We start from the raw sequence: 23755 nt of genomic DNA, 5'->3' as shown, positions 1-23755 counted from the left end.
GAGAAACTTAATTAACATTGGCAGTTAATTATGAATACAATCATTCATGTATTCTTTTATAAGTGTATTTTTATACCTGTAACTCTGTGATATCAAAACTGCCCTTCTATACTTTTCCAGTATCTTGTTTAAAATGTGCTCACCACTTGATAAATTATCTGATAGTTTCTTTAATTCTTTTTCAGATCTTTGAAAGAATTTTGTTTATCTGGGCTATACGTCATCCAGCCAGTGGATATGTTCAGGGCATAAATGATCTTGTAACTCCTTTTTTTGTAGTCTTCGTTTGTGAATATATAGGTAAGATTTATCATAATACTGAATTATGAATTGGTACTGGTTTTAGGACAGCACATTTATTTTAATATGAAAATTTGGATTAGCTAATCATAATTAGAGACATGAATTCTATTATTATAAATATTTGTAATTATAAATCTGTATGGTTCTCTTAAATACACACTGACAAGCAATTTTTGTGTAAATAGTCAGTAGAGTTTCGGTATTTTTCAGATATATGTCCAAAAAAATGCCCATAAACAAATCTACCCAACCAACCAAACCAACCAACCAATCAAAAACCATCTGTAGAAGTTGCAGGCAGAGTTGTGTTTGTAGATATGGAAGCTAGCAAAAGAAGGGCAATCCGGCATTTGCTTTCATCTTTATTTCTTAACTGCAGATATAGTTAAGAAGTGCCTCATTTGTCACTCCTGATCCTTTTTCATCAAATTTCTCTCCTCTAATTCACAAGTTTTTGTGAAAAATTTAAATAGCATGTATGAAATGAACTGAAAAAAAAAATCACTACCACCGAAACAACAACAAAAAGAAAACAAACCAGCTTAGCAAAAAAATAAGCAACCCAACAACCATGAAATAAGGAAACCTTTTACTGAGTGGCAGGAAAATGAAGGGAAGGGGAACCTAATAAAGTGGATCTGTAGCTGAAAGAATGGCAAGCTGGAACTGGGGACTGAAAATTAATGCATCAGTAATCAAATTTCCTTAGTTAAGGACTTTGCTCTTCTGGGGTTGTAATACCAGTAGTAGCATAAATAGATGTATTTCTGGTGAGTTAGTGGCCATACATGTGATTGTATTTTTTGCAAATTTTTCTATTTAGAAAACTTGTTAAATGCTCATCTCTTACTAGAATGTTACTGATGTTTTGCATTTGTATGTTAGTATTTAAGTTTTTATGAACATTAAGAGTACGGCTAATCATTAGCAATAATTCAATTGACATTTAACAACAATTCGTTAACAATTTGGATATAACCATGGATGTAAAAGATATAGTAAGAATGAATAGTAAAAATGACAATCTAGTCTGAATTAGAACTATTTCCTTGCATTTCTTTTTGTTGTACACACATACAATGAAAACAACACAGATATGTAATCTTGAGCAATGTGTTATCTAGCTACTTCAGTGAGTCTATATATAGGTGATTCTTCATTTCCTACCTTCTCTATGCAAGGTACCATTGGTGTCTTAATCCAGACTGATTAGATTTAATGAAGGACAGATTATCCTTGAGTGGATGAAAGATTATCCATCGTTTACGTGGCAACACCTCTTGCTTTGTTCATTTCTTGTTTCATAGGGGGACATTTCATTGCTAAGCAACTAATGAGAACTACTGCTGTTTACTCCCTAATCATCTCTTAAGTAGGGTAGGAGCCTACTCCTGAGAGTACTTGCAGTTTCTGCCTTTTCCTCCCTCATTTGACAGATAATGAAAATGTTCTTAATGATCCTAGAACAGTAGGATCTCTAGTAGACTTTAGGGTTGTTAATTGAAATAAGAAGCTCAAATGAGATGTGATTAGAGAATTGATATTCCATGTTAAATAGACCATTTAATTAATATGGTAAATAAGTTTGTCTTTACCACCATCTTACATTTGGAGACCCTGGTGATTGTTAATGTACTTGCCAGCTTGTCAGTATTTTCATATCAGAGAGCAGAGCAATTCTGGTAAATTTCCACTGAAGAAAGGCAAAACTTGAAGACTAACAACTGTAAAAAAATGTATGCCATTGAAAATGTATAAATCTCAAAAATCTGTATTCTAACAGTACATTTAAAAGCTAATATCTATGTAGTGAGAACATTACTGAAATGAACATATTTTCTTGAGTATAGTAGTGGTCCTGGCTAAGCGCTAACAGTGGTTATTTCCGCAGTAATGTACAGAAACATTCCAAGACTTGTCTTTAAATGGTGTTTTGATTTGAGTCTTTCTAATACAGTCAAGTTGCACTGAGTTATACATTCAAGTTAAAATGAAGAGTGTATTTTACTGTAGACTTGAAATGGGGACATAACATTTCTGAGGTACTTCAAAAATCTTGAGGTTTGTAATAAAATTATAGAAGCATTCAAAACTATATGAACAGTTTGTATGAATTGTGCTTAAATAATTCAGGTAAAAATAAATGCAGTATTGCAGGTTTCCTGGCAAAGTGGTTAATCTATTAGTGTATTTAATATTTGTTCTATTAATAACCTGTTTTTTTTTTTTTTTTTTTTTACTAAAGTTCTTATTTCTTGCTCTGATTTTAAAGTGAATGTTGGTATGTTGGAACCTTATATTGCTTTATTTGTTGCTTTCCTTGACTATTGATTTTTGAATTTTTCTCAGTTTAACTGAAACCTGCGTGTAGCAGTTCTGAATTACTTGGGTCTTGATTGATCTTGTTGAAAGAGATAAAAATGTTTACTTGAGCTTTTTTTGTAACAACAACAAAAAAAGGTTGTAAGGTTTACTAAAGATTAATAATAGGTTATTATTATTAATAATGCCATTAATAATAAATCTGTGCTGATTGGGTCATTTCACAGTACATCCTGATGGTGCTTACACACAGTTAGTTGTGGCTAAGACAGTTTTATTGAGAGGAAAGTTTTGTTTATTTTATCTTTTTGGCAAATATGAGAGACCTTAATCCTTAATCTCACATAACAAGTGTGACATATTTGTTCTGGTGATGGGAATCTCTCTGCTCTGCTACAGACATTCAAAACCGAATTGGAAAAATGTCACTGAAGAACTTCTAAAGATTGAAATGACGTGTGGAAATGATAATGTATTTGCGTAGTGACATTTCTTTTCATTCAAATATGAATGCCACAAATTAGATTCATGGATATTTTTTATTATAAGGATCAAAGTCATAGCTGTTGTGATGGTTTATTACAGCTTGAAGTACCTAATTTTAGTATGTGGTTTCACGCATTTAGAATAGGTCAAGTGACTGAATGTAGGAATTGAATATTTTAAATGCTGAAAGTTTTCTTTCAACCTTTCCAGCAGCGTAAGTGTGATGAAGGAGCAATTTGGTGATATCTTACTGGTTCCCCAGAACTAGTAAAGGCAGAATACTGTCATGTTTTCAGCAAGATAAACTTGGTTGTCAAACCCAGTCAAGATAGGCAAATATAGTAGAGTTAGACTAGCATTTCTGGTATAAATTAGGGGGAGAAGGAATTAGAAACATTTTTTGTTTGTTTGTTTTTTTGTTTTTAAATGCCAGGTAATTGTGTATGCTGATCTCACTTTTTTTTCTTCCATTGAAAAATGCTAGAGATTATTAACTTATTCTACCATACTAAGCAACTTCTTGGAGTTTTGAATGTTACATTATCACTCCTAACCTCTTACGTGACATCGCCATTATAAGCCATGTTCTTAGAACAAATGCAAATTACTATTAGCGCAGTTTTCCTGGAAACTCCGTGTCATTGTAACATACAAGTTTATATCAAAATAAATCTCATCCATGTGGATAATTTCAGAAGCACTTTTGTTAATGAGCTAAGATGCTATGTGACTACTGGCTGTTTACTGATGTAAGGTAGACAAAGAAATTTTGTGCTGGATTTGAAGTCCTCTTTCAAGCCACCACCTGTTGCTCTCTTTATATACCTTCTAGTTGCTTGGAGTTCATGGTGATCTGCAGGATCTAAATTGTTCCTAAATATTGCGCTGCACAGCTGCCTATGGTTTCGTGCTCATGGAGTCAGCAACATTTTTATCGCATCTAACGTTTCTGTAGTACATTTGCATTTCAGTAGTTCACTACTTGTGTGTGTATCTATAACCACACAGAGGACATGGATTTACTCACCATCCACAGAGACAAAAGCTCGGGAAAAATCGCCATCATAATAAGGATTTATGTGAGGGCACATGGGATAAATGGGCACATGGTAAATGGGATGGCTGTGTGACATCACTTTGTGACCTCTAGCAGTGTTGAATCAAGAGGGAATTAGGAGTTAGTAGCAAGTCAAAGGCAGAAAATTGAACACTATTATAGCATTTTATCAGTTTATGTTGGATAAAGAAAGTCAAGAAAAATCAGACTGCTGAAGACTGGAATGGTGATAGAGATCTTGGCTACAATCTTCTTGCAGTAGAGGAGCTTGAGAGAATTTGAGGATGCTCACAAGAACTCAGGAACCGAAAACTTTGGAAATGGGGGGTCTTACACTTGTAAGTATTTTTCTTGTAATCTTAAATAGTTTTGTAAAAGGTGTTAAACTCAGTTATGTCGCCCAGTGTTTTTTTTAAATTTATACTGCCATGACATTAGCCTGAAATAATTACTCCATAATCCTAATGGATTTGGAAAGGGATTTAGCTCCAGAGCAATGTTACTGTGAGAACATGAAGGTTCATTGGGACTTCTTCATGTTTCTTTCCATTCCCTCTCAAAGTCTTTCTTGTCTTCCATGTCACATTCCCTTCCTTGCCAGGCTGGATGAGGCCTTGGCCAATGTGATCCTAGGGTGTAGCGTCCTTGCCAATGGCAGAGGGGTTGGAGTTAGATCTTTAAGGTCCTGTACAACCAGAGCCATTCGGTGATGATTCTGTGATGATTCTGCCCTTAAAATGAAAGTTTGTGCTGATCATTGCTTTCTTTCCTTACTTTTCAGCATAACTGCTGAAAAATAATTAAATTTTAAACCATTTATTCCGAGTTTTTGTAGTTCATTGAATGCTGTATCTAAAATCCTGATTTTCATAATATAATTGAAGTAATGTTTCAGAACATTGCATCATGGTATCTGAGTATCTGAGGTAATTCCTCAATGTTTATTTATAGGGTATGAAAAAGATGTTACTTTATCAGAGAGTTTTTTTCCAGAGTTGTTGTATTTATGTAGTAAACAAATCTGTTTAGAATAAAACTGGATTTCTGAATAACGAGGCAGTAAACCAGAAAACAAAGGGTATTAATCCAGTGACTCCAGGTAGTTATTAGAAGATTTTTCCTGTACTTATGCAATTAGAAAGTAAATTTTTAACATGCATTGTTTTTCTTATAAGACCAAGGTGAAACCTTGATTACTGCAGTATTTAAAGTAATTTGAGATAATTAATTCTCCTATCTAAACACCTTTCTTATTTAATTCCACCAATTTAGTTGTCACTGGAGAATTACAAATAGGGCTTGTGCATTGGGTTTTGAGGTGATAAAGTGGAAAATACATATTTGTAGTTATTCTATGAACTATAGAGGTATAATTCAAGTAATGGGATGCTTCCCCCATCCCTCTCATAGGCCCTCCAAGAGGTTGAAGACTGACAGAATCATCCTTGCTCTCTTCAGGTTTACCAGGAAAGAAATACTGGAAAACTTCTCATCACGGAGCTCAGGAATATGAGGAGCTTCTTCAGTTTGAGAGATGAAAAGAATGTATTTGCAATTTTTGTACACACTGGAACTTATCTCTTATCTGGTAATTTTGGCTTTACACTGTTTAACAAGGTTCTGATGTTTTAATACTTTTTTGTTCAAATAAATACATTTTTGAACAACAGCGTATTAAAATACTTTTATTTACACATTTGATTGAAATGATTTATGAGACTTAAACTAAATTTATGTAAAAGCACTGACATGTGAAGCATAATTGACATTTTAACATCTTTTTTGCAAGTTGAAAGTATTAAGAAAATATTTTCTCATTTTTCCTCATTGTAAAACTTTCATGAAAAACTATTCAAAATATTTAAATCACTCTTCTATCATGTAAAAATTCAATGCCATGAGTTCCATTTAATCACATTAAATTTTCTATCCTTAATGCAAATCACCAGTAATGTAGTTTGCACATACAAAAATGTATTACAGTGCTGCTTCTTGACAATTTCTATGACATTTTATAGTTATAGTCATTGTATTAAATGAAATTGACTGAAATTGTCATAAACATGACCTATATTCTAGGAAATAGTCTTGGATAATTGAGTGAAATATTGCTATCTGTGTGATTTAGTGGATGGTGGGATGGTGGCAGCCAAGAATGAAGAAAGCTCACACAGTCTTGAAAATACTGACAGCCCTATTCTTGTGCAGTCTCCCTCCTTGGAGATCTTCAAAGGCTGCCTGGACGTGGTCCTGGGCAAGTGGCTCTGGGTGTCCCTGTTTGGGCAGGGGTGGGAGCAGCTGGCCTTCAGAGGGCCCTGCCAGCCTCAGCCATTCTGGGATTCCATAATTCTGTCTTCTGCGTAAGTCCCGAAAACTTTGTATGTTTGCCTCAGTAAAGATGTACAACATACATAATGAGGTCAGAGATCTGAAACTTTTGACTTACCCGTCAATTCTTGGTGAAGCACTTCTCTCGTCTGTACTTTGACATATTAAAAAACATTCAGTATATGCATACATGCTATATATACATGTAAAACTGCAGCACGGCACAGAAATTATTTAGTGTTATCTCAGGTTGCTGTGAGATCAGCATTGTTCACTTCCTCAGCTCCTAGGAGTGTGTTTCCCCAACTCTCATCTAGTTGATAAGCCAATATTGTCCAGTGAATGTATTTTGGAAGTGGTGCAGGACAGCTGAAGACAGAAGATTGTGATGAATAAAGTAAGCAGAATTTGAATTTGTTTTCAGATGATGATGCCACCTTCTTGCTTTGTGCTATGGCAAAGGAGAACAGGCTCCTCGAATAAGCAGAGACGTGTTGTGCATGTTCATGGTGCTGAGGTCATCATACTTCTATATCAGTCCTCTGTGTGTACTGTCTGGCAGCTGGAAATGATGCTGAAGCAGGGTCCTAACAGGGTCCTTCCTAACTCCATTATGGAGTTAAATTGTATTTTATCCTGTTTCTTTCGTATGGTTTGACTTGTTCTGCTTAATTTAGGAGCTTTGTGAGACCTCTTAGAGGTCTTACTTCTTCCTTGTTTTGTATTATATCAGAGTCCTCAGTTGAACTCATGTATATTCTACAGGAGGTCCTCATGTATATTCTACTGTGATTCAGATTTTTTTTTTTCATTCATATATTCCCCTAATCTTCAGAGGTGTTGTAATGAAAAAAGCCAAGTGTTCTGCAGGTAAATTAAATTGAATCAAAGGAGATAAAAGTGCAAACTTAAAGATTATTGTTTTTAGTGCTTTAAAAGTTCTTCATACTCTTCTGAAGCTGTATTTTTCAGCTATTGGTTTGTTTTTATGTATGTCTTATTCAAGAAAAATGAACCCTACACAAACGTCTAAGCAATTTTCATTATTAATACAGTTTTTCGGGCCTAATTTGGCAAAGAAATTTTACCATTTTATGTCCTATTGACTGTAATCAAGTAGGAGAATCCATGTGAAAACTTAGCTGTGAATTGTTTGAATTATTTGTCAGCTAGCAGTGCCATAATATACTGCTGTGTTTAGGGTCAGTTAATAAAGCAGTCTATTTGGAGGCATTATAAACAGAACCGTAAGGAATATGTGAGCAGGACTAACAGGGCATCTCATGCTTAGCTTTTGAAGTCTCAGGGAATGAGGGGAAGATGAAGGAAGGCAAATACAATGGAAGGACTTGTGGAATGGAGATGATGGCAATGAACTAAAAATTGTCTTTAAACTTTTGATCCTGTCGTTGTCATATTTGGATACTATTTACTTGGAAAAAATCATCTGTATCTTCAGCCTGACTTGCTGGTGTATTTCTTACTTCCAGTTTGACTAATCCTGTAGTGAGCATTTAGTTCTGACTTAGAGCTGTATAACTATTTCAATTAAGGATTGTTTTTTCATCTGGTGTACTAGTAAAAGCACTAATAAATACAGCTGGGCTTTAGCCAGGTATGCACTTTCTGTATGGCCTTCCAGTAACAGAATTTATTCACTACTATTTTTCCCTAGTTGTTCAACCTACTGCAAGCCAAGTGATGACATTTGATACCAAACACATGAGTGTATCTGCATAACCTCTCTGAATCAACTTCAGTCAAAATTAGGTGATTTATCTATTTAATTAATAGAATTTTAGCTAGTTTTTCTAACCCAATTCGTGCTACTGGTATGTCTTGGGAATCAAGTAACTGAGAAGGTGTTAATAAGGAACAGCTGAGCACCCATGCACCAGTAACAGTTTGGTGTAATTGTGTGATAGTATATTGCTATATATATTTAATTCAATGATATATTGGGTTCCCAGTAAGGGGTTTGAACTGTGTGAACTCAACTGAGTGATACACACTGTAGAATTCATCTTCTTCCAGATCCCAATTGCTATTTCAAGAGGTTAATGTACCTTGCCTTCATTTTACCGCTCCTTTAACTTAACAGTGGAGCTGCATATTTGAGTAATTCCAAATCAAGTTTAGGTGGACTGAAATGGATTTGCCTGCAATGTGCTTAGATCACCCAGCTGAAACGGGGCTAGTTGCTCTCAAAATGGGTAGTTTTACTTCCTTTTTTTCCAGCCACAAATCTGCATTCCTCTCCCATCTTTGGTCAATATTGACTTTTCTCTAGTGCAGTCGAGCAGTTCGTTGAATCATTCAGTTGGAAAAGACCTCTAAGATCATCTAGTCCAACTTTTAACATAGTACTGAAAAGTCCACAACTAAACCATTCTACGAAGTTCTAAATCTACACGTTTCTTGAAGACCTCTGGGGATGGTGGCTCAACCGCTTCTCTGGGCAGCCTATTCCAATTGCTGCACAACACTTTCAGTAAAGAAATTTGTCCTAATACCTCCCCTGATGCAACTTGAAGCCATTTCTCCTTGTCTTATCGCTTGGTGCTTCAGCTAAACCGGCAGGAAACTAGCCCCAAAACGAAATGAATAATTTAATCTATGGGATAAGAGATGGATATCAGTGCTGATAGGGGGATAAGAACAAGTTCGGAACGGAGGGAGTAGCAAGATCTCTGTTTAATGCCAGGTAAATCTTAGATTGTTATCACTGCTTTATTAAGCTGCATCCTCATAAGAAGTCTTTATGAGTACTGCTTATTTTTCACTTAACAAATTAGGAAGTACTCATAAAAGCATCTCAGCAGATGGATGTAGGCTATGGTAAAGTAATCTGCATTTCTAGCATATTTACTTTCTATTACTCTCTTTTAATGATCTCTATTGTTATTACAATTGACAGTACTCTTACAAAATAAATCCTTCTCCTACACCTTTGTTTCAATTTTGTTTTCACTCTTAAACATACTATCAAATTTCCAAGCTAATCAACAGTTCATCTGATATGTTGGATGTATGGTCTATTTAACAGACTTTGAGGAAAATTTGAGACAACACATTTTTACAAATAATTGGGATAATCAAGCACTATGCATATAAATTTTGTAGCTATCAGTTTCAACTTCAAGGATATCTTAAAAAAAAAAAGGGGGGGGGGGGGGAGGGAGAAAAAACAGATGCACAAACATTCTTTTTGTTAATTCCCCTGACAGTCTTTATTTTAGCTTTGACTATTTTGAACACGCAGAGGTTTTTATTTTAGAATTACTTGGATTGTTTAGGTAAGGTTTATAGTTGACTCTTCTGTTTAAGAACTCAGTTATATGCAGAACCTCAAGTTATCACAGACTCATCTAGGTTGGAAGAGACCTCCAAGATCGCTGAGTCCAACCTCTGACCTAACACTAACAAGTCCTCCACTAAACCATATCACTGAGCTCTACATCTAAATGTCTTTTAAAGATCTCCAGGGATGGTGACTCCACCACTTCCCTGGGCAGCCCATTCCAATGCCTAACAACCCTTTCCGTAAAGAAGTTCTTCCTAATATCCAACCTAAACCTTCTCTAGCACAGCTTTATCCCATTCTCCCTCGTCCTGTCGCTGGGCATGCGGGAGAATAGAGCAATCCCCACCTTGCTACAGCCTCCTTTAAGATATCTATTCCTTCTTGAGGCTTCAGCTCTTCTAGATCTCCGTGTATCTGGACAGAATGAATAGAAATCTCTGCTTTCCAAAGCAGTCAAAGATTTGCCATATTATATTGCTTGTCTTATCATATGTGGAATTGCTTTTACCGTTACTTCTGTCACGTCTTCTATGAACTAAATTTTTCTGAAGTTTTCTGAAGCTCCATCGATCTTTGTAACCAAAGTGTTTGAAGTCTCATCAGAGTAAAGGAATGGAGAAAACTCCAGTCAACTTCATAAAGTCCATTAAAACAAAATCAAGTTCTTGAAACTCATTCACTTAACCACATAAATTGGAAATTGAGAAGTTTTATCCTTATGAACTGGCATATGCTGAAAATTGTGAATGAAGTGTGGACTATAATAAAATATCCTCTTTCGTGTGATTGTAGAAGTATGGTAGTAATAGTGATGAGCATTTAGCTTATAAGAGTGTTATAGTTGAGGAAATAGGATGTTCCCTTAGCTTCACTGTCTGCCAGGAAAAAATTAAGTCACTTTAAATAAAACTTCGCTTCGGATACTTTTTTTAAAAAAAGGCACTGAGCTATCAGAAGTGGAATAAGCCTAATCAAAGTTAAATTTTGCTGGCTGTGGTTAACAGCTCCTGTCAAAAGTGGAAAAGAAGACATTAAAATTATTCTAACAAGTATATCCAACTGCTGAATTGCCTGTTATTTTTAGTTCTTTACCTAAGAGAAAATTAATGTTTTGAGTAATGGTATTCATTGCTCATAGTGTCTTATGAATTTCTGTTAAAAAAAAAAAAAAAAAAAGATATCTAAGTCTCTTAGACTTTTCTTAGGCTTTTAAATTGTCTTCAGCAAAAAGGCATTCCATGTAGCTAACTATGATAACATGAGGAATAGAACAGAAAAGTTAGACAAAATGGAAAATGGTAGATTTGTACTGAGAGTGTATTAGAAGTTGCTCAGGCATTTCAACTTAAAAAACATAAATGATTTGTTATGAATATTCCTTCACAGGAGATTTGTGTTATTTTAAAAAGAAACTTTTCCCTCCCTTAAGAGTAGAGAGGGGAAAATGTTCTTAAATACAATCAAAAAATCAAAAGTTTCTTTTTTGTCTGTTTTTACATATGCTGGCACTATTTTAGTAGGTCTTCAAATAAAAAGGGATGTCTTCCGTGCAATAAAGAAGAAAATATCTGAGTAATTCAGACTTGTAATGTTAGAAGATGCTCTTCCTTTCTCAGTGGCATCTAATAAGTAGGTGTGCTCTGAACCCCAAAGCTGTCACTTTAACCTACCCAAATAATTATTTCAAAGCAGCGATTTTTGTACTTACATTACTATATTTTTATTGAAAGTGTGGTAAGCAACCGACATTTGAGACATTATCTCTTTTCTGGTGACAAGCTTTTTTTTTTTAAAAAAAAAAGAAGTGTCCAAAGGGATTAAGAAAGATTGGATATGGAGATAAGCTGTAAGAGCAACTACTGAAGGAGCAAACACTAGCTCAGAGATTAAAGTAGGTGTCAAAACCAGGGATTTATCAGTTTTAAGATTTCTCTTGACTGGTAGTAATTACTTCCAGGTATCACTATTTGAATTCGTTGTATTTATCTTAAAGATGCTGTTGTATGGCTGCACGCTGTTTGACTTTCTTGTGAAATAGAAAATTAAATGAAAATTTGTGATCTTTTATTTGGTGGCATGAGATAGTAACTGAAAAATTGCCAACTTCCATTTCATATATATATATTTTTTTGAATCATTTATGTCTGTAAGCATAAGATTACCTTCTTACTCTTCCTAACATAATACCTTGTTCTAGTACAAAAATTTCTTACAGCTGTTAAGGCAAAAATAACTGGATTAGACTTCCATATACCTATGGCTTCCTGTTATCTGTTCTGCTTGTTATTGTGAGTGCAGATATTTTCAAGTAGACTTTGAGTTGTTTTTTTTCCTTTTTCTTTCTTTCTGTCATATTACATGCTTCCGTATCATCTGAATAAAGAGTATTTTGAGAATACTGTTGAGTATGTTACAATTTGTGGCCCAGCCTTCACATCAGTGTTTAAAAAAGGTATGATATTTTGTGATGTTTGATTTAGAATTAAAATAAAATAAAATAATGAAACTGATAATATGAATGTTACCTTAAAATAATACATTTCTGATAAGACTATATCTTCTGTGGATTATTCTGTCTCATTTCAGAAAACAATTATGAAACTAATATACTTGTACTGGGAGGAAGTCGTGAGAGTTTACTGAAAAGTGTTTTATTTGAGAGTACAAACTGGAAATGTTGCATCATGAGAATAAATGAAAAACAAAAACTTGAATAATGGTAGAAGCATTAAAATGAGATTGAAGAGTTGCCAAAAGATTTCTGCAGGTGTAAAAAGAAATAAAATGTGAAGAAGAAGAAAGTTAATTACAATTAATGTAACGATGGGAGAGCCATGTATTCCAAAGGGAGCTGTGTATTTTAGTTTTGGCTTGTGCATTCCTCTTACTCTCCCCATGGTCTTCATATAGTTATAATTAATGATAATCTTTTATAGTGCAGAAGCACAGAGGTGTTTATACTTGCAGATCTAAATCTTCTCAAGCAGGCTTTCGAACAGACTGGGAAATGACTTTAATGGCTTTTGGCATCCAAATATCACAACTTTGTGGGTTTATTATGAAGGAGCTCACAGGAAGAAAAGCTAAAAGAGGAGGAATTACTTAAGCAATGATAACATGTTGTACAAATTGTCAGGAGCTTTATATTCAAATACTGTTGATGCAGATCAGTAACATCTGAAGATCTATGAGAAGATTTTCAAATTAAGGTGATTCAGTACTTTAAACAGTTATTAACAGGTTTTTCTTTAAATAACGTCTATGGCTAATGTTCTATAGTATTCAAACCAATTCAAATACAGTTGTCAGAAATCTATATGCTGAAATTGTTTTAAATTGAATAGGCTTTGCATGCAGTTTAAATACAATTTCATTACAATCATGGACAGGGAAGCAAAAACATCTTTTGTAAGCAATTGATCTTTTTTTCATCAGCAGGGAAATCTGAAATTTTGAATTTCTACCATATTCTGTAAAACGGATATTATAAAACAGAAGTGAAAAATTAAGTACTTAAGAAAAACAATGACCAAAGAAGGGGAAAAACATTAAGTAATCAGTTTCATAGTAACAGAAAATGTTTAATACTTTTGTAGCACATTGTTTTTTATTAAGAAACGAAACAAAAAATCAAAACATTTTCAATTTCTTGACTTATAAATTGTCATTAAAGATACACTTCTGAACTGATTTACATGTTCTGTCTATGGCTGATTATGAGATAAAGAATTACTTTCCACTTTCCTTAAATTTGTACTGAAATGCGTTGTACTTAAGTTGTACTGAAATGCGTTACCGTTCTTATACTTACATAGGAAAGAAATAAACTAAACTATTTTTGAGTAGCTATAGATTTTTTTTTCCGCTAGAGAAAGGATATACCCATGTTTTGTCATTAATGATAAATACCTATATGGTATGTAAAAATGTGTTTGAATATCATGAGAAAAGCATGAAGAGTTGATTTGTTTTCCCCACAGGTAAATATTACAGTTTCTCAAGGAAATTTATAAATTGCAGAGAAGTAAGGTAATTAAGGAATGCACTCAACAATTAAGGAATATAAGAAGTAGTGTCACCTTTGCAGTCAGAGTTCATCCATTTCAAATATTCTGTTTAAAATTCTGTATCTGGCAATTGGTAATTGGTGCTTAAAAAAAAAAGTGCAAGTACTGGATGGTACTCGTATGTTCTGCTTTAAATAAGGCATTAAGTTTGTTAGATGCATTTCTTCCTTATTTGCTGTAATGATGTGGGATATAATGAAAGGATGTGCTTCCTTTCTTATTTTGTAAGGACACTTGGCCAGTACTGTAGAGCTTGTATTTGCAGCAAACTGCCACAATCATAGGCTTGTGCATAAGGTGTCATGGAAAAGCAGTTATTTCCTCTGCCATCCATTTTTCTTTTAGTTTGAAAATTTATTTTGATGTTCAGTTGAATGTTAGTAATAGGTTAAAACATATTATTTTTTCCATGAGGGTGTGAATTTGTTCTTACTTTGAGTTATTGTTGTATATAAATTGTTGGTGAGCTTACTTGAGAGTGACAAATTTTTCAGCCTTTCATCACTGAAAAAATTGAACCTGTGAAGTTTTTAAAATGTTTATGTTCACATACAGTTTCTTGAATATTTTAACCACTTTCATGTTTATCCAAATTAAACCTTTAGCCTTGTTAAAGTTATCTACGTAATGTATTAAACACATTAGTGTTTACGGGATTATTCAAATGAGTTTTACCACCTTTTAATAATAAGTAATTAAGTGCAGGACAGTTTCTTTTTTTTTTCTTTTTTTTTCTTTTTTTTTTTTTTGACAGTTTCAGGTAAGAAGTCTTACTACTTGTTAAATTCATCCTTCCATATGCAGATAGATAGGCTGGTTTTAGATCATAATTACATTTTGGCCTTCATGGAGTTGCTTTCTTCTGTTCAGTAAAAAAAATATTCAAATCTGTATATTAATTTATAGACTGTTTTTGAAGGATTTCCCATTGTAAAAATACAATACTATTGTATTTAATAGCATTGTCTAAAGCCGTAGATTGTCTTTAAAATTCTTTGGAATTCCATACCCTGAAAATTTTCTGATGTTCAGACAAAGTGAACGTTCATTGCATCTGACTGAGATTCTCTTACTGTAATGTAACTCTCGAGTTACTTGAAGTTTGGAAGTATTTTTGAGTGAATGAACCATACATTTCCGTACATTTTGTGAACAGCTCTACCTAGAGTTCCATGAAATATAATTATTTTTCCTCATTAGTGTGATGGACTGTTTAAAAATCATCAGTTTAGTTTGGGATATCAGTGTGTAGTTCAACTGAACATAACTAGTAACACTGAATGCAACAAAGCAGTTCATCTGCAGAATTAAAATTTTGAACTTTCAGATTACTTTACAATATTCTGAAGGTGTTATAGAATTACTTTGAAGAGAAAAATGGTCTGTCATTTTTCTATCTACACAGATACCACTGTGTATTGGTGTGTGAATCTGATCTTAGAATTAAAAAAAAAATTTTTTGGTCAGGTTTCTTTTCCTTAGATCTGTTGCTGTGCAAAATTTTGGGGTCTTTTCATAGTCACTGCCCGCTATCCTGTCCACAAATGCTACATTCATAGTTAAAATGTCGTTGGGCAGTAGAAGTTGAAAAGGACTTGAAGACGCTATCCCAGGCAATGTCATATCCCAAGTTAGGATCGACTGTATCTAGGAGAAAAGCAGTCTGTCATTTAAAAAATTTCCAGCATGCCAACAGGCATTATACAGACTTCCACATAGTGCTTTTTTTGTCCTGTGCCGCAGGGAGTCTGGCACCAGAAGCTGTGCGTAGTATTTGTTGCTGTGATCTCCCTCGCCCCCATCACCCTGCCTCCTGCTGGTATCTGGTGATCTAAATCTCTCCTTGCAGCTGAAACCCATTACTTTATCCAGGCACTGAGTAGATATTATTTTTTTTCCAGCAGTTAATTTTTGCAAATCTAAAGACTGCTATCTTTAGGAGACAAAAATTGTGTCCTTCCTTTTTTCCTTTCATGTTTTTAGTGTATTCTCTGAATACCCTAAAGTACACAATATTCTCTGAATATTTTTAGTGTATTCTCTGAACCCTGTTCCATGCTTTAGGCTTGTTTGACCACACCATGGTTTACTCTTGTCCCATTCTTGTTCTCTGCTCTGTATGTTTGTGTGTATGTGAATACGTAGGCTCAATGCTTAAAAAAAAATGAAATGATAAGCACAAACTAGGTAATTAAAAAATGTGGTTTGGGAGACAAGTTCAACCTTTAATCTTTCATTTCCTATTCTCCAAGCACCTTTTGAATTTCTCAGGAAACTCCCTTATCAGGCATTCTGTGAAAGTGCTCATCAGCATCCTGTGCTCGTCATGCATATTGGATGCTAATTACTTACTAGTCCCCTAATTTGGTATCACACGCACCACTTCCCCCTGGCAGTCTGTTTGGGTTGACAGCAACAAACCCATTGAAGTGATTGCTCTGGGAAGAATACGCACTGAATATCGTCTTCTTCATCATTGCTGAAATACTTTTTTTTTTTTTGAGAAGAGCTGTCATCTTGGAAGCTTTGAATACTGCTGTCTCACAATGATGTCATACTTAGGGATCCAGCTTAAACTTTTTTTTTTTCTTTTTTTTTTTTTTTTTTCTCTGAGTGTAAATTGCATTTACTGGGCAGATTTCTCACTTGTGTAGGAGTCTGGCTGCCAGTCTTCTATTTTGTGCTATGCAGGTTCTGTGGGTGAAAGACCCGTTGGTGCCACCTGGTTTATTTGGTTCTCTTTGGTACTCTTTTTTTCATGGTAGGGCTGTTGAAGCAATAAATATTTGTTACGTTTCTCTCATCTGAATTATTGAGCTGTAATCTCAGTTGTGAGCAGCCCATGAGGAGTGTATGCCTTTTGTTTCATTTGCAACATGAGCTGAGAATTTCTCTGCATTTCACATAAATTTAACATTCTCAAAACCGAGCCAATTTCTGTGTAGATGTGTGCAATGGGTTATGAACAGAAATTAATGTCAAGGTTTGGACTACTTTGTGGGGAAAAAATATTTTTGCCTTTCAAATCTGGTCTAGAAAAGCATGAGTGGAAAATCTTCTTGGCAAGCATGCCGACCCACTAAAGGACTTCTCCGGATCATTTACTGATTACTGTTATGTGGTCTGGAATTAGAGAATAAGTATATGAAATATTTACTCCTTTGTGATAGAACAAATTGAGAGTACTTGCAGGGTCATCCATTAATTTTGATGAGCATAGAAATTAGGTCAAAGTAATCAAGCTTACAGTGTTTTTGGAGAAGGTGATTTACTTTCTTCTCCAGGTCAATGGATATTATAATGTTCCCCATACACTGTAAAATTATTTGGAAAATTAATATTAATAAAGTGAAATGATTAATGATGAAAACATCATTCTTATACTGATGTGTAAAGGTATTTATCCTGCTTCCTATTACATCTTTAGGAAATTGTAAGAGATGAACTGAAAACAAGTGTCAGATTATTAACAGCGTCAAAAGAGACAAGTCAACAATACAGACTGTGTGAGAACACGACTTGTAATAGGGGGATATTTGAAATGCAATAACGTTATGTTTACCTAAGTCTGGATGGATGAGATGATTGGGTTCTTTATATTTTTAATTTTAACTTCATGACTTCAGTAACACAAAGACGAGGAAGTTTTTTCTTTGGTAATTAATCCTTAACAGCTCAAAAGCTATTTCCATCAGATAAATACCTAATTAGGATTTTTTTCAATGGGAGATATTGATGTGGTTATGTAAATATTAACTAGGTAATTGTTACTGAAATAATTTACATTTAAATGTTCTATTATGTCCCGATCCCCTTAGAAAAATGTTGCTTTAGTGCAGCAATGACTGAATAGCTCTTTTATAAGTCTTTGAAAACTGAGTTTGAAGTGGAATATTTAAGATTGTCTAGATGTGGGGATATTGTTTTGCACCTCCAAATGCAATTGAATCTGTATAATTTTGTAATTTGCTTACTTCGCTGGTAACTTTTAGGTAAGTCTGTCTGAAGCTATGACATCTACAGTAGATTACAACAAAATACTGCTAACTTTATACAGACAAGTACAAGGTCGTAATGATTTCCTTGCAAATGATTGCAACAGCTATAGAGTTTGGACTTGAAATCTATGGCAGTTCTTGTACACTGTGTGAGAATTAAGTATGCACACGTTAGTGCTGCAGGAGAGAACACTTTCAAGATGTTTGGAGAAGTAATCTTTCTAACATTTCTGTGTATATTACATTGTATACCAAACGTACTTAAAGAACAATCATAAGTCATCAAATGTTCTTACAGGTCACTTTTGGGCTTTACCACTTTCAGATCTCTCTTATACCACCATCCATGTTGGCCCCCTACCTCCCACTCTATTGAACTCGTCTGAGTTTTCAGTATTTTAGGTTTATTTCTGCACAGAATTTCTTCATAAATAAAATTCTCTCTGAAGTTAATTTTTTCGAGTTGTTTAATTAATGTAGAAATATGTATTGTGTGATTCCATCTGTCTGTAATGGCAGATGCGTTTACCCATGGTGAAATTCAAGCAGTTTTTAGAAAAAATCAAATGCATTTAAAAGACAGTGAGAGATCAGATATGAACTTCTTTTTATCATTTTGAACAAGTTGTGCCAAATTTATTGCCTAGGCTTAACCTCATATTGAAACTTATTTTGAATTGATAGAAGCCATTATCATCTGTTTGGCATGTTTATTTTCTGTTGTCATTGGGAAATAAATGGGTAACTAGTTGTAATTAATACTTCAATACTTTTTTTTTAATCCTTATGTCATTGCCTTTGGGAGTGGATCCAGTTAAAGCTATTTAGAAAAACTTATTTTTATACACTGTGGGAAGTTTCAGAAATGTACAATGGCAATCAGTAAAGAACAGTTAATTCCATGCTTGCAGCAATGCACATATTCAGATCAGTATGTCATTGACTCTATGCTACAGCAATTTTCCTCCAGGCAACTATTTTACTGTCTTCTACAATTACATAGATAACACGATAAAAATCTCCACAGGAAACTGAAGAAAATGAGAAATGTTGCTGGGAGACTTTGAAGTCGGTTCTTTTTATGCAGTGATTTTTCCCCCCCAAGTTATTTATACATGTACACGTTTGCCTGCTGTTTTTCCCCATATTCTTGTTATTTAATCTTTATGATACTGTCTGTTCAGATTTCAGTCATTGAAAACAAATTTGAAGTTATCTAAAACTAGAATTTGTGATTGTGTTTTTAAACAAAGTTTTTAAATTGCAATAATACCTTGTGTACTTTTCAGGTTATTATTTTTGCTTCTTCTTGTGTTTGTTCTTTAATCTTCTGCTCTTTTTTTATCTTTTTTGGAAAACATCTCAAGTGTGTTTGTCTTCATCCAGTAAGTCCCCTCCCTGTCCTACTAAGAGTTATGTGCAATGATAGTTTAAAACCTCAAGGAGAAGAAAGCATTTTGCATTATTGCCTACACTAATAAATGCTTAATATGTAAACTGATACTTTGCATATTCTGTAAATCAAATATTCCTTAATTGGAGCTTGTAATGAAAACAGGTGTCCTATTTTTATTTCACTAGTTGTGTGGGTCATTCAAATATTCAGAGTCAATTTTGAGCTTCCGTAATAAAATGCAGTAACCATTGCAGGTCAGTGAGCACTTGCTCCCTTTCTGTCTTTCACGATACTTTGCCTTCTTTATTAGATTTTAGTATCTGTATGACTTCCACTATGTAGCTCTTTGTGGGGAGACACCACATACCACATTTTACTCAAAAATTGCTGATGAATATAATGTATTCAAAAAATATGCTTCTTAGCCAATATAATGAGAAAATTTAGTATATTTCTCCATATTTTGACTTTTTGAAATACTTGAATGCAGACCTCTAAGCTAAAGCTTGAGACAGTTGCCGTACTAATAGCCAGTAAGCACTACTAGCTGAAATACATGGAGATGTCTTAACACATTTCATTAGGAGATTTTTTTTTCTGTATTTCAAAACTTTATTATCTGACATTAGCGGAGGCTACTTTCTTTCTGAAGCATGGGAAGCACAATGGGAATGAAAATTGGACTGGAAGTAGCTTTAAATAAAGAACATATGAAAAATCCTGAAAACTTATTTTATGTATAAGAGGCTTATGAAAATGCTAACGATCAGCCACTGTGTGCCACAGGAAATCGTGATGTTCTTGGATGTCTCTTCCAAAGGGAGAGAGAGCAAAATGAGAACAAGAAAACTGGACGAGTACTTCCTAACAGGGCTATTTTTATTTCCATAATAGTTGTTCGTGTCGGTCTGTGAAAGTATATATAGCAACTGTGGACTCTTAGTGAAAGAATTGGATGATTCTTAAATGCTACCTACGCTTTTTGCTAATAGTTGTCTTTCTATCAAAATTATACAATTTCTTTTTTTTCTTCAGTAAAATAATAAAAAAAAAAAGAATATAAGAATATTAGAAAAAATATTAGAAAAAATATTAGAATAAAATATCAGAATATAAGAATATTAGAATATAAGAATCTAGAATCTAGAATAGTGAATTTAATATCAGACTTATGTGCTTTTGAAAAAGGCTGATTTCTGACATCCATTTTTATGCTTGGTGAACATACTTGATGAAGAATAGTTGGAAACACTGGAAAATGTTTCTTAGAAGTTACATTCTCTTTTCTTGAAACATAATCTTTCTGATTTGATGGTGTTTTCTTACTAGAACAATTAGATTTTTTTTTTTTTTCCAAAATATTAATACTGGGATGTCTTTGCTATCCAATTTCCTTCAGCCTTGTTTTTCAGATTAAATTTTTTTGCAGTTTATCATTTTTCCTTGTTTCTGGTTATTCATTCACAGGTTGGGGAGTCCTTTGATGGGCCACTGAAGTTTTATTTCATCTAATTTCAGACTTTCTAGGTCAGCATTCTGCAGTACTCATGTTAAGTTACAGCTAACACTGAGAAACAGGGTTTGCTTGGGATGCGGTTCATCTGATTTATTTTATGATTCTGGTTTAGAATGAGATAATCCTCTGTAACTACTTGTTTTTCTGTGTTGTCTGTGAAGAGAGGTGAAGATGCCCACCTTTGATGGTTAGGTGTATGTTAAGCTGTTGTGTTTTATATCCTGGTATGAGACTACAGTGTGAAATGGCAGATTTTGGAAGAGCAGGGTAAGAAAGAGCAAAGATAAGTAAGATGAGAAACAGAAGATAAAAATCCTTTTTTTTACTTATCATTTTGTGAGTACCTGTAGAAGAGTTATTGTGTTGTACTTACAGTTTGTAAGTTCCTTTTTGTTCAGAAATGTGATAGCAGGATCATGAAAAGAAAAGGTGCTCAAAGGCAGGAAATTTGCAAAGGAACAGGTCATCGAAGTAGTTGTCAGCTCATTCCTTTTGCAAATCTTTAGTGAAATGGTGTCTGAAAATTGCTTCTTTCAAGAGGAATAATGTTCCATGTATGCTTTAATTATATATAAATTGTATGAGGAATAGGGGTTCATTTATTGTTTTACTTTAAACCTTGTTACGCAGAGAAAGAATGAGTCACACTTTTTCCTTTTTCTGAAAACTAAATTAAAAGTATTAAGCAGCTTTACACAGTGAGCTGACTTATGAATATGTAATGAATATAAATGGTAAAACTGTAAAAAGTTTTTATGAGTTAGCATATATAGGATATACCCTTAATTTTTTTCCTGTTGTAGAGGATACATCATTCTTTTTTAATTACTTTATTTATTTTTGTCCGGAAAAGTCTTTCTCTTCTAAATTAAAGAGTATATTCATCCTTGATATCCTTGATTTTATTTTCTGGAGTATTAAAAAGAGCTTCTTTGAAAATTGTGGGATTTTTCTTGTTATTTGTGTGTGTGTTTTGTTTGTTTTTAATCTAAGGACAGAGCATGTTGGAGGGAGATAGGTAGATATTTAATATTAATTTTGCACAGTTCACATGAAACTTGACTTCTTAAATTGAACGTGTCTTGTGTGTATTCTGAGTTACAGAGGACATTGCTAAAGGACATTTTGACGCTGATGATAATTTGCAAGGGACCTTTCCCTTGTTTCATTTTTGAGCTGCAGAACTGACATTTTTATTTGGATTAATTTTGTCAAATGTATAACACCTTTGTTACTCGTCTAATCTGAATTAGTTTTCTTTATATACAACCTTTGTCTTCCTGCTCATCTGTTTGCCTTCTTGTTATCTCCATTGCACCTTTGAGCATCTCTACCTGAAGAAAAAACCTTCTGGCTTTTGTAATATTCAAGACTTTTCTTTTAACATATTTTTCTGAGGGGTTTGGGTTGAAATAAACACAAGTCTGTCTTTAATGAGGTGAACCTTGTAAAGAAGGGTATGGGAACTGAGGAGAAAGATGTGGAAGGGAGTGTTACCGCCCAGGCACAGACAGTGTTGATCCCGTTCTCCCTTAGAGCATTGTCAGAATTTGCTTTCTTTTGCTGGGAGGAAGATGATGATGATTTGTGGGGCTTTTGCCCTTATTTTTGCTGAGAATATGCTGATAAAGTGGGGTAAGGAATTTCTTCCTTGTGAAAGGATCTGTTATTAAAAAGCTTGATACTACAGTCTACTACTTGGTTGTCACTGTTTTGCAAGTCTCTGTTATATTTGAGTTTATTACTTAAGGAATCTTAGATTTGTTGGATACTTGTTTGTTGGTCTTCTGTTACAGTCTGGGTTTTTAAAACTGTACTGCAATGCAAAGGTGGTGTTCCTTTAATAGCCAGTAACTAACCACTGGTGTGTTGTTGATAGTCCTGGTACCATTGGGATCATCACGTGCTTTGATTTATGGCATCCTTGCTATAATCCTTTTTTTCCACTCAACAGGTTTTCCAGTATCTTAACTAATGTTTTGTTAGCACAACCTAATCTCCTCGTCCTATAGTTGTTAACATTTCATATCCCAAAACCAATGATCCCTCAGGCAGTGCAAACCAAAATGCATTGGTAACGCCTTGCTTCTGATAATCTATGAGTAGTGATAAAATCACTTGTATGTTAGAATTATTTTACAATATATGTAATGCTCGTGGCTATCACCAACTGAATAGTAAACGCTTTAAGTTTGCATAATCAAATGTGACAACCTAAAGATCTCCATAGGCTTCTGTAATAACATACTGCAGAGATTTGAGATAGAGGAGTAGAGGAGTTGTACGGTAATGCATGTTCTTGGTTCTCTTAGTGCTTATCCTATCTTGTCTTGCAATTGTATAAAGGAAGTAATTCCTTCTTTAGTATATCACACTTCATTAATTCAGATTCCATGTTTTAAAATCAAGTGATCTAGTTTAATGGTAAAATTCTGATTCATAGCAATTAGAGATTTTTTTTTAAATATTATTTTGTTGTGACAACAGAAAGACTCAATTTTCATGAGTTAGACAGCCTTGAGGGTTCTGTGCTTTTCCAGTGTTGAGAATCTTTTTTTGGAGGGAAAAAATAGTCTGTTTCCTTTGGTCTGATTTCCTTCAGATTCCAAATGCTTGCCTGAAGACAAACAAATGATCCTTGGAAAGCTATAGTCAGCTTTTAAATCATTTTGTTGGCTTTTCTATAAGGTTTATTTTGGGGGTTTCTTCTGTTAAAGCATGCAACATATTTTAGTGCATATGATGCAAACTTAGATGTTCTGTTGAGATTGTTCATCCATAGCATGAGGGCTTCTGATACTCCCCTTTCAGGTGTAAAATGTCTAGAATGAAGCAATTTTATATATTAATTCTGGTTAACCAGGCATGGTTTGAGATTTTCACAGTCTGCAAGAAATTAAGTATTCATTAACATTTAAAGCCATTAGATGACACAGTTGAGCAATAAATTATTCATTTATTCACTGTTTAAGTAAATG

At 34.0% G+C, this 23755-nt stretch overlaps 1 protein-coding gene across 1 annotated transcript in view; it reads left to right on the top strand.

The window, feature by feature from the left end:
- The window catches only part of TBC1D22A (TBC1 domain family member 22A), a 167017-nt gene that overhangs the window by 37571 nt on the left and 105691 nt on the right, over positions 1-23755 (top strand). Inside the window, 1 exon segment of the mRNA XM_084306248.1 lies at positions 186-300. Within this exon segment, the coding sequence (XP_084162374.1) occupies positions 186-300 (115 nt within the window).

Source organism: Netta rufina (genome assembly GCF_964035555.1).
Source record: "Netta rufina genome assembly, chromosome: 1".
In the NCBI taxonomy this organism is placed as follows: Eukaryota; Metazoa; Chordata; class Aves; order Anseriformes; family Anatidae; genus Netta; species Netta rufina.
The sequence above is the reverse complement of the archived record's forward strand: the minus strand, read 5'-3'. Positions and strand labels throughout refer to the sequence as shown.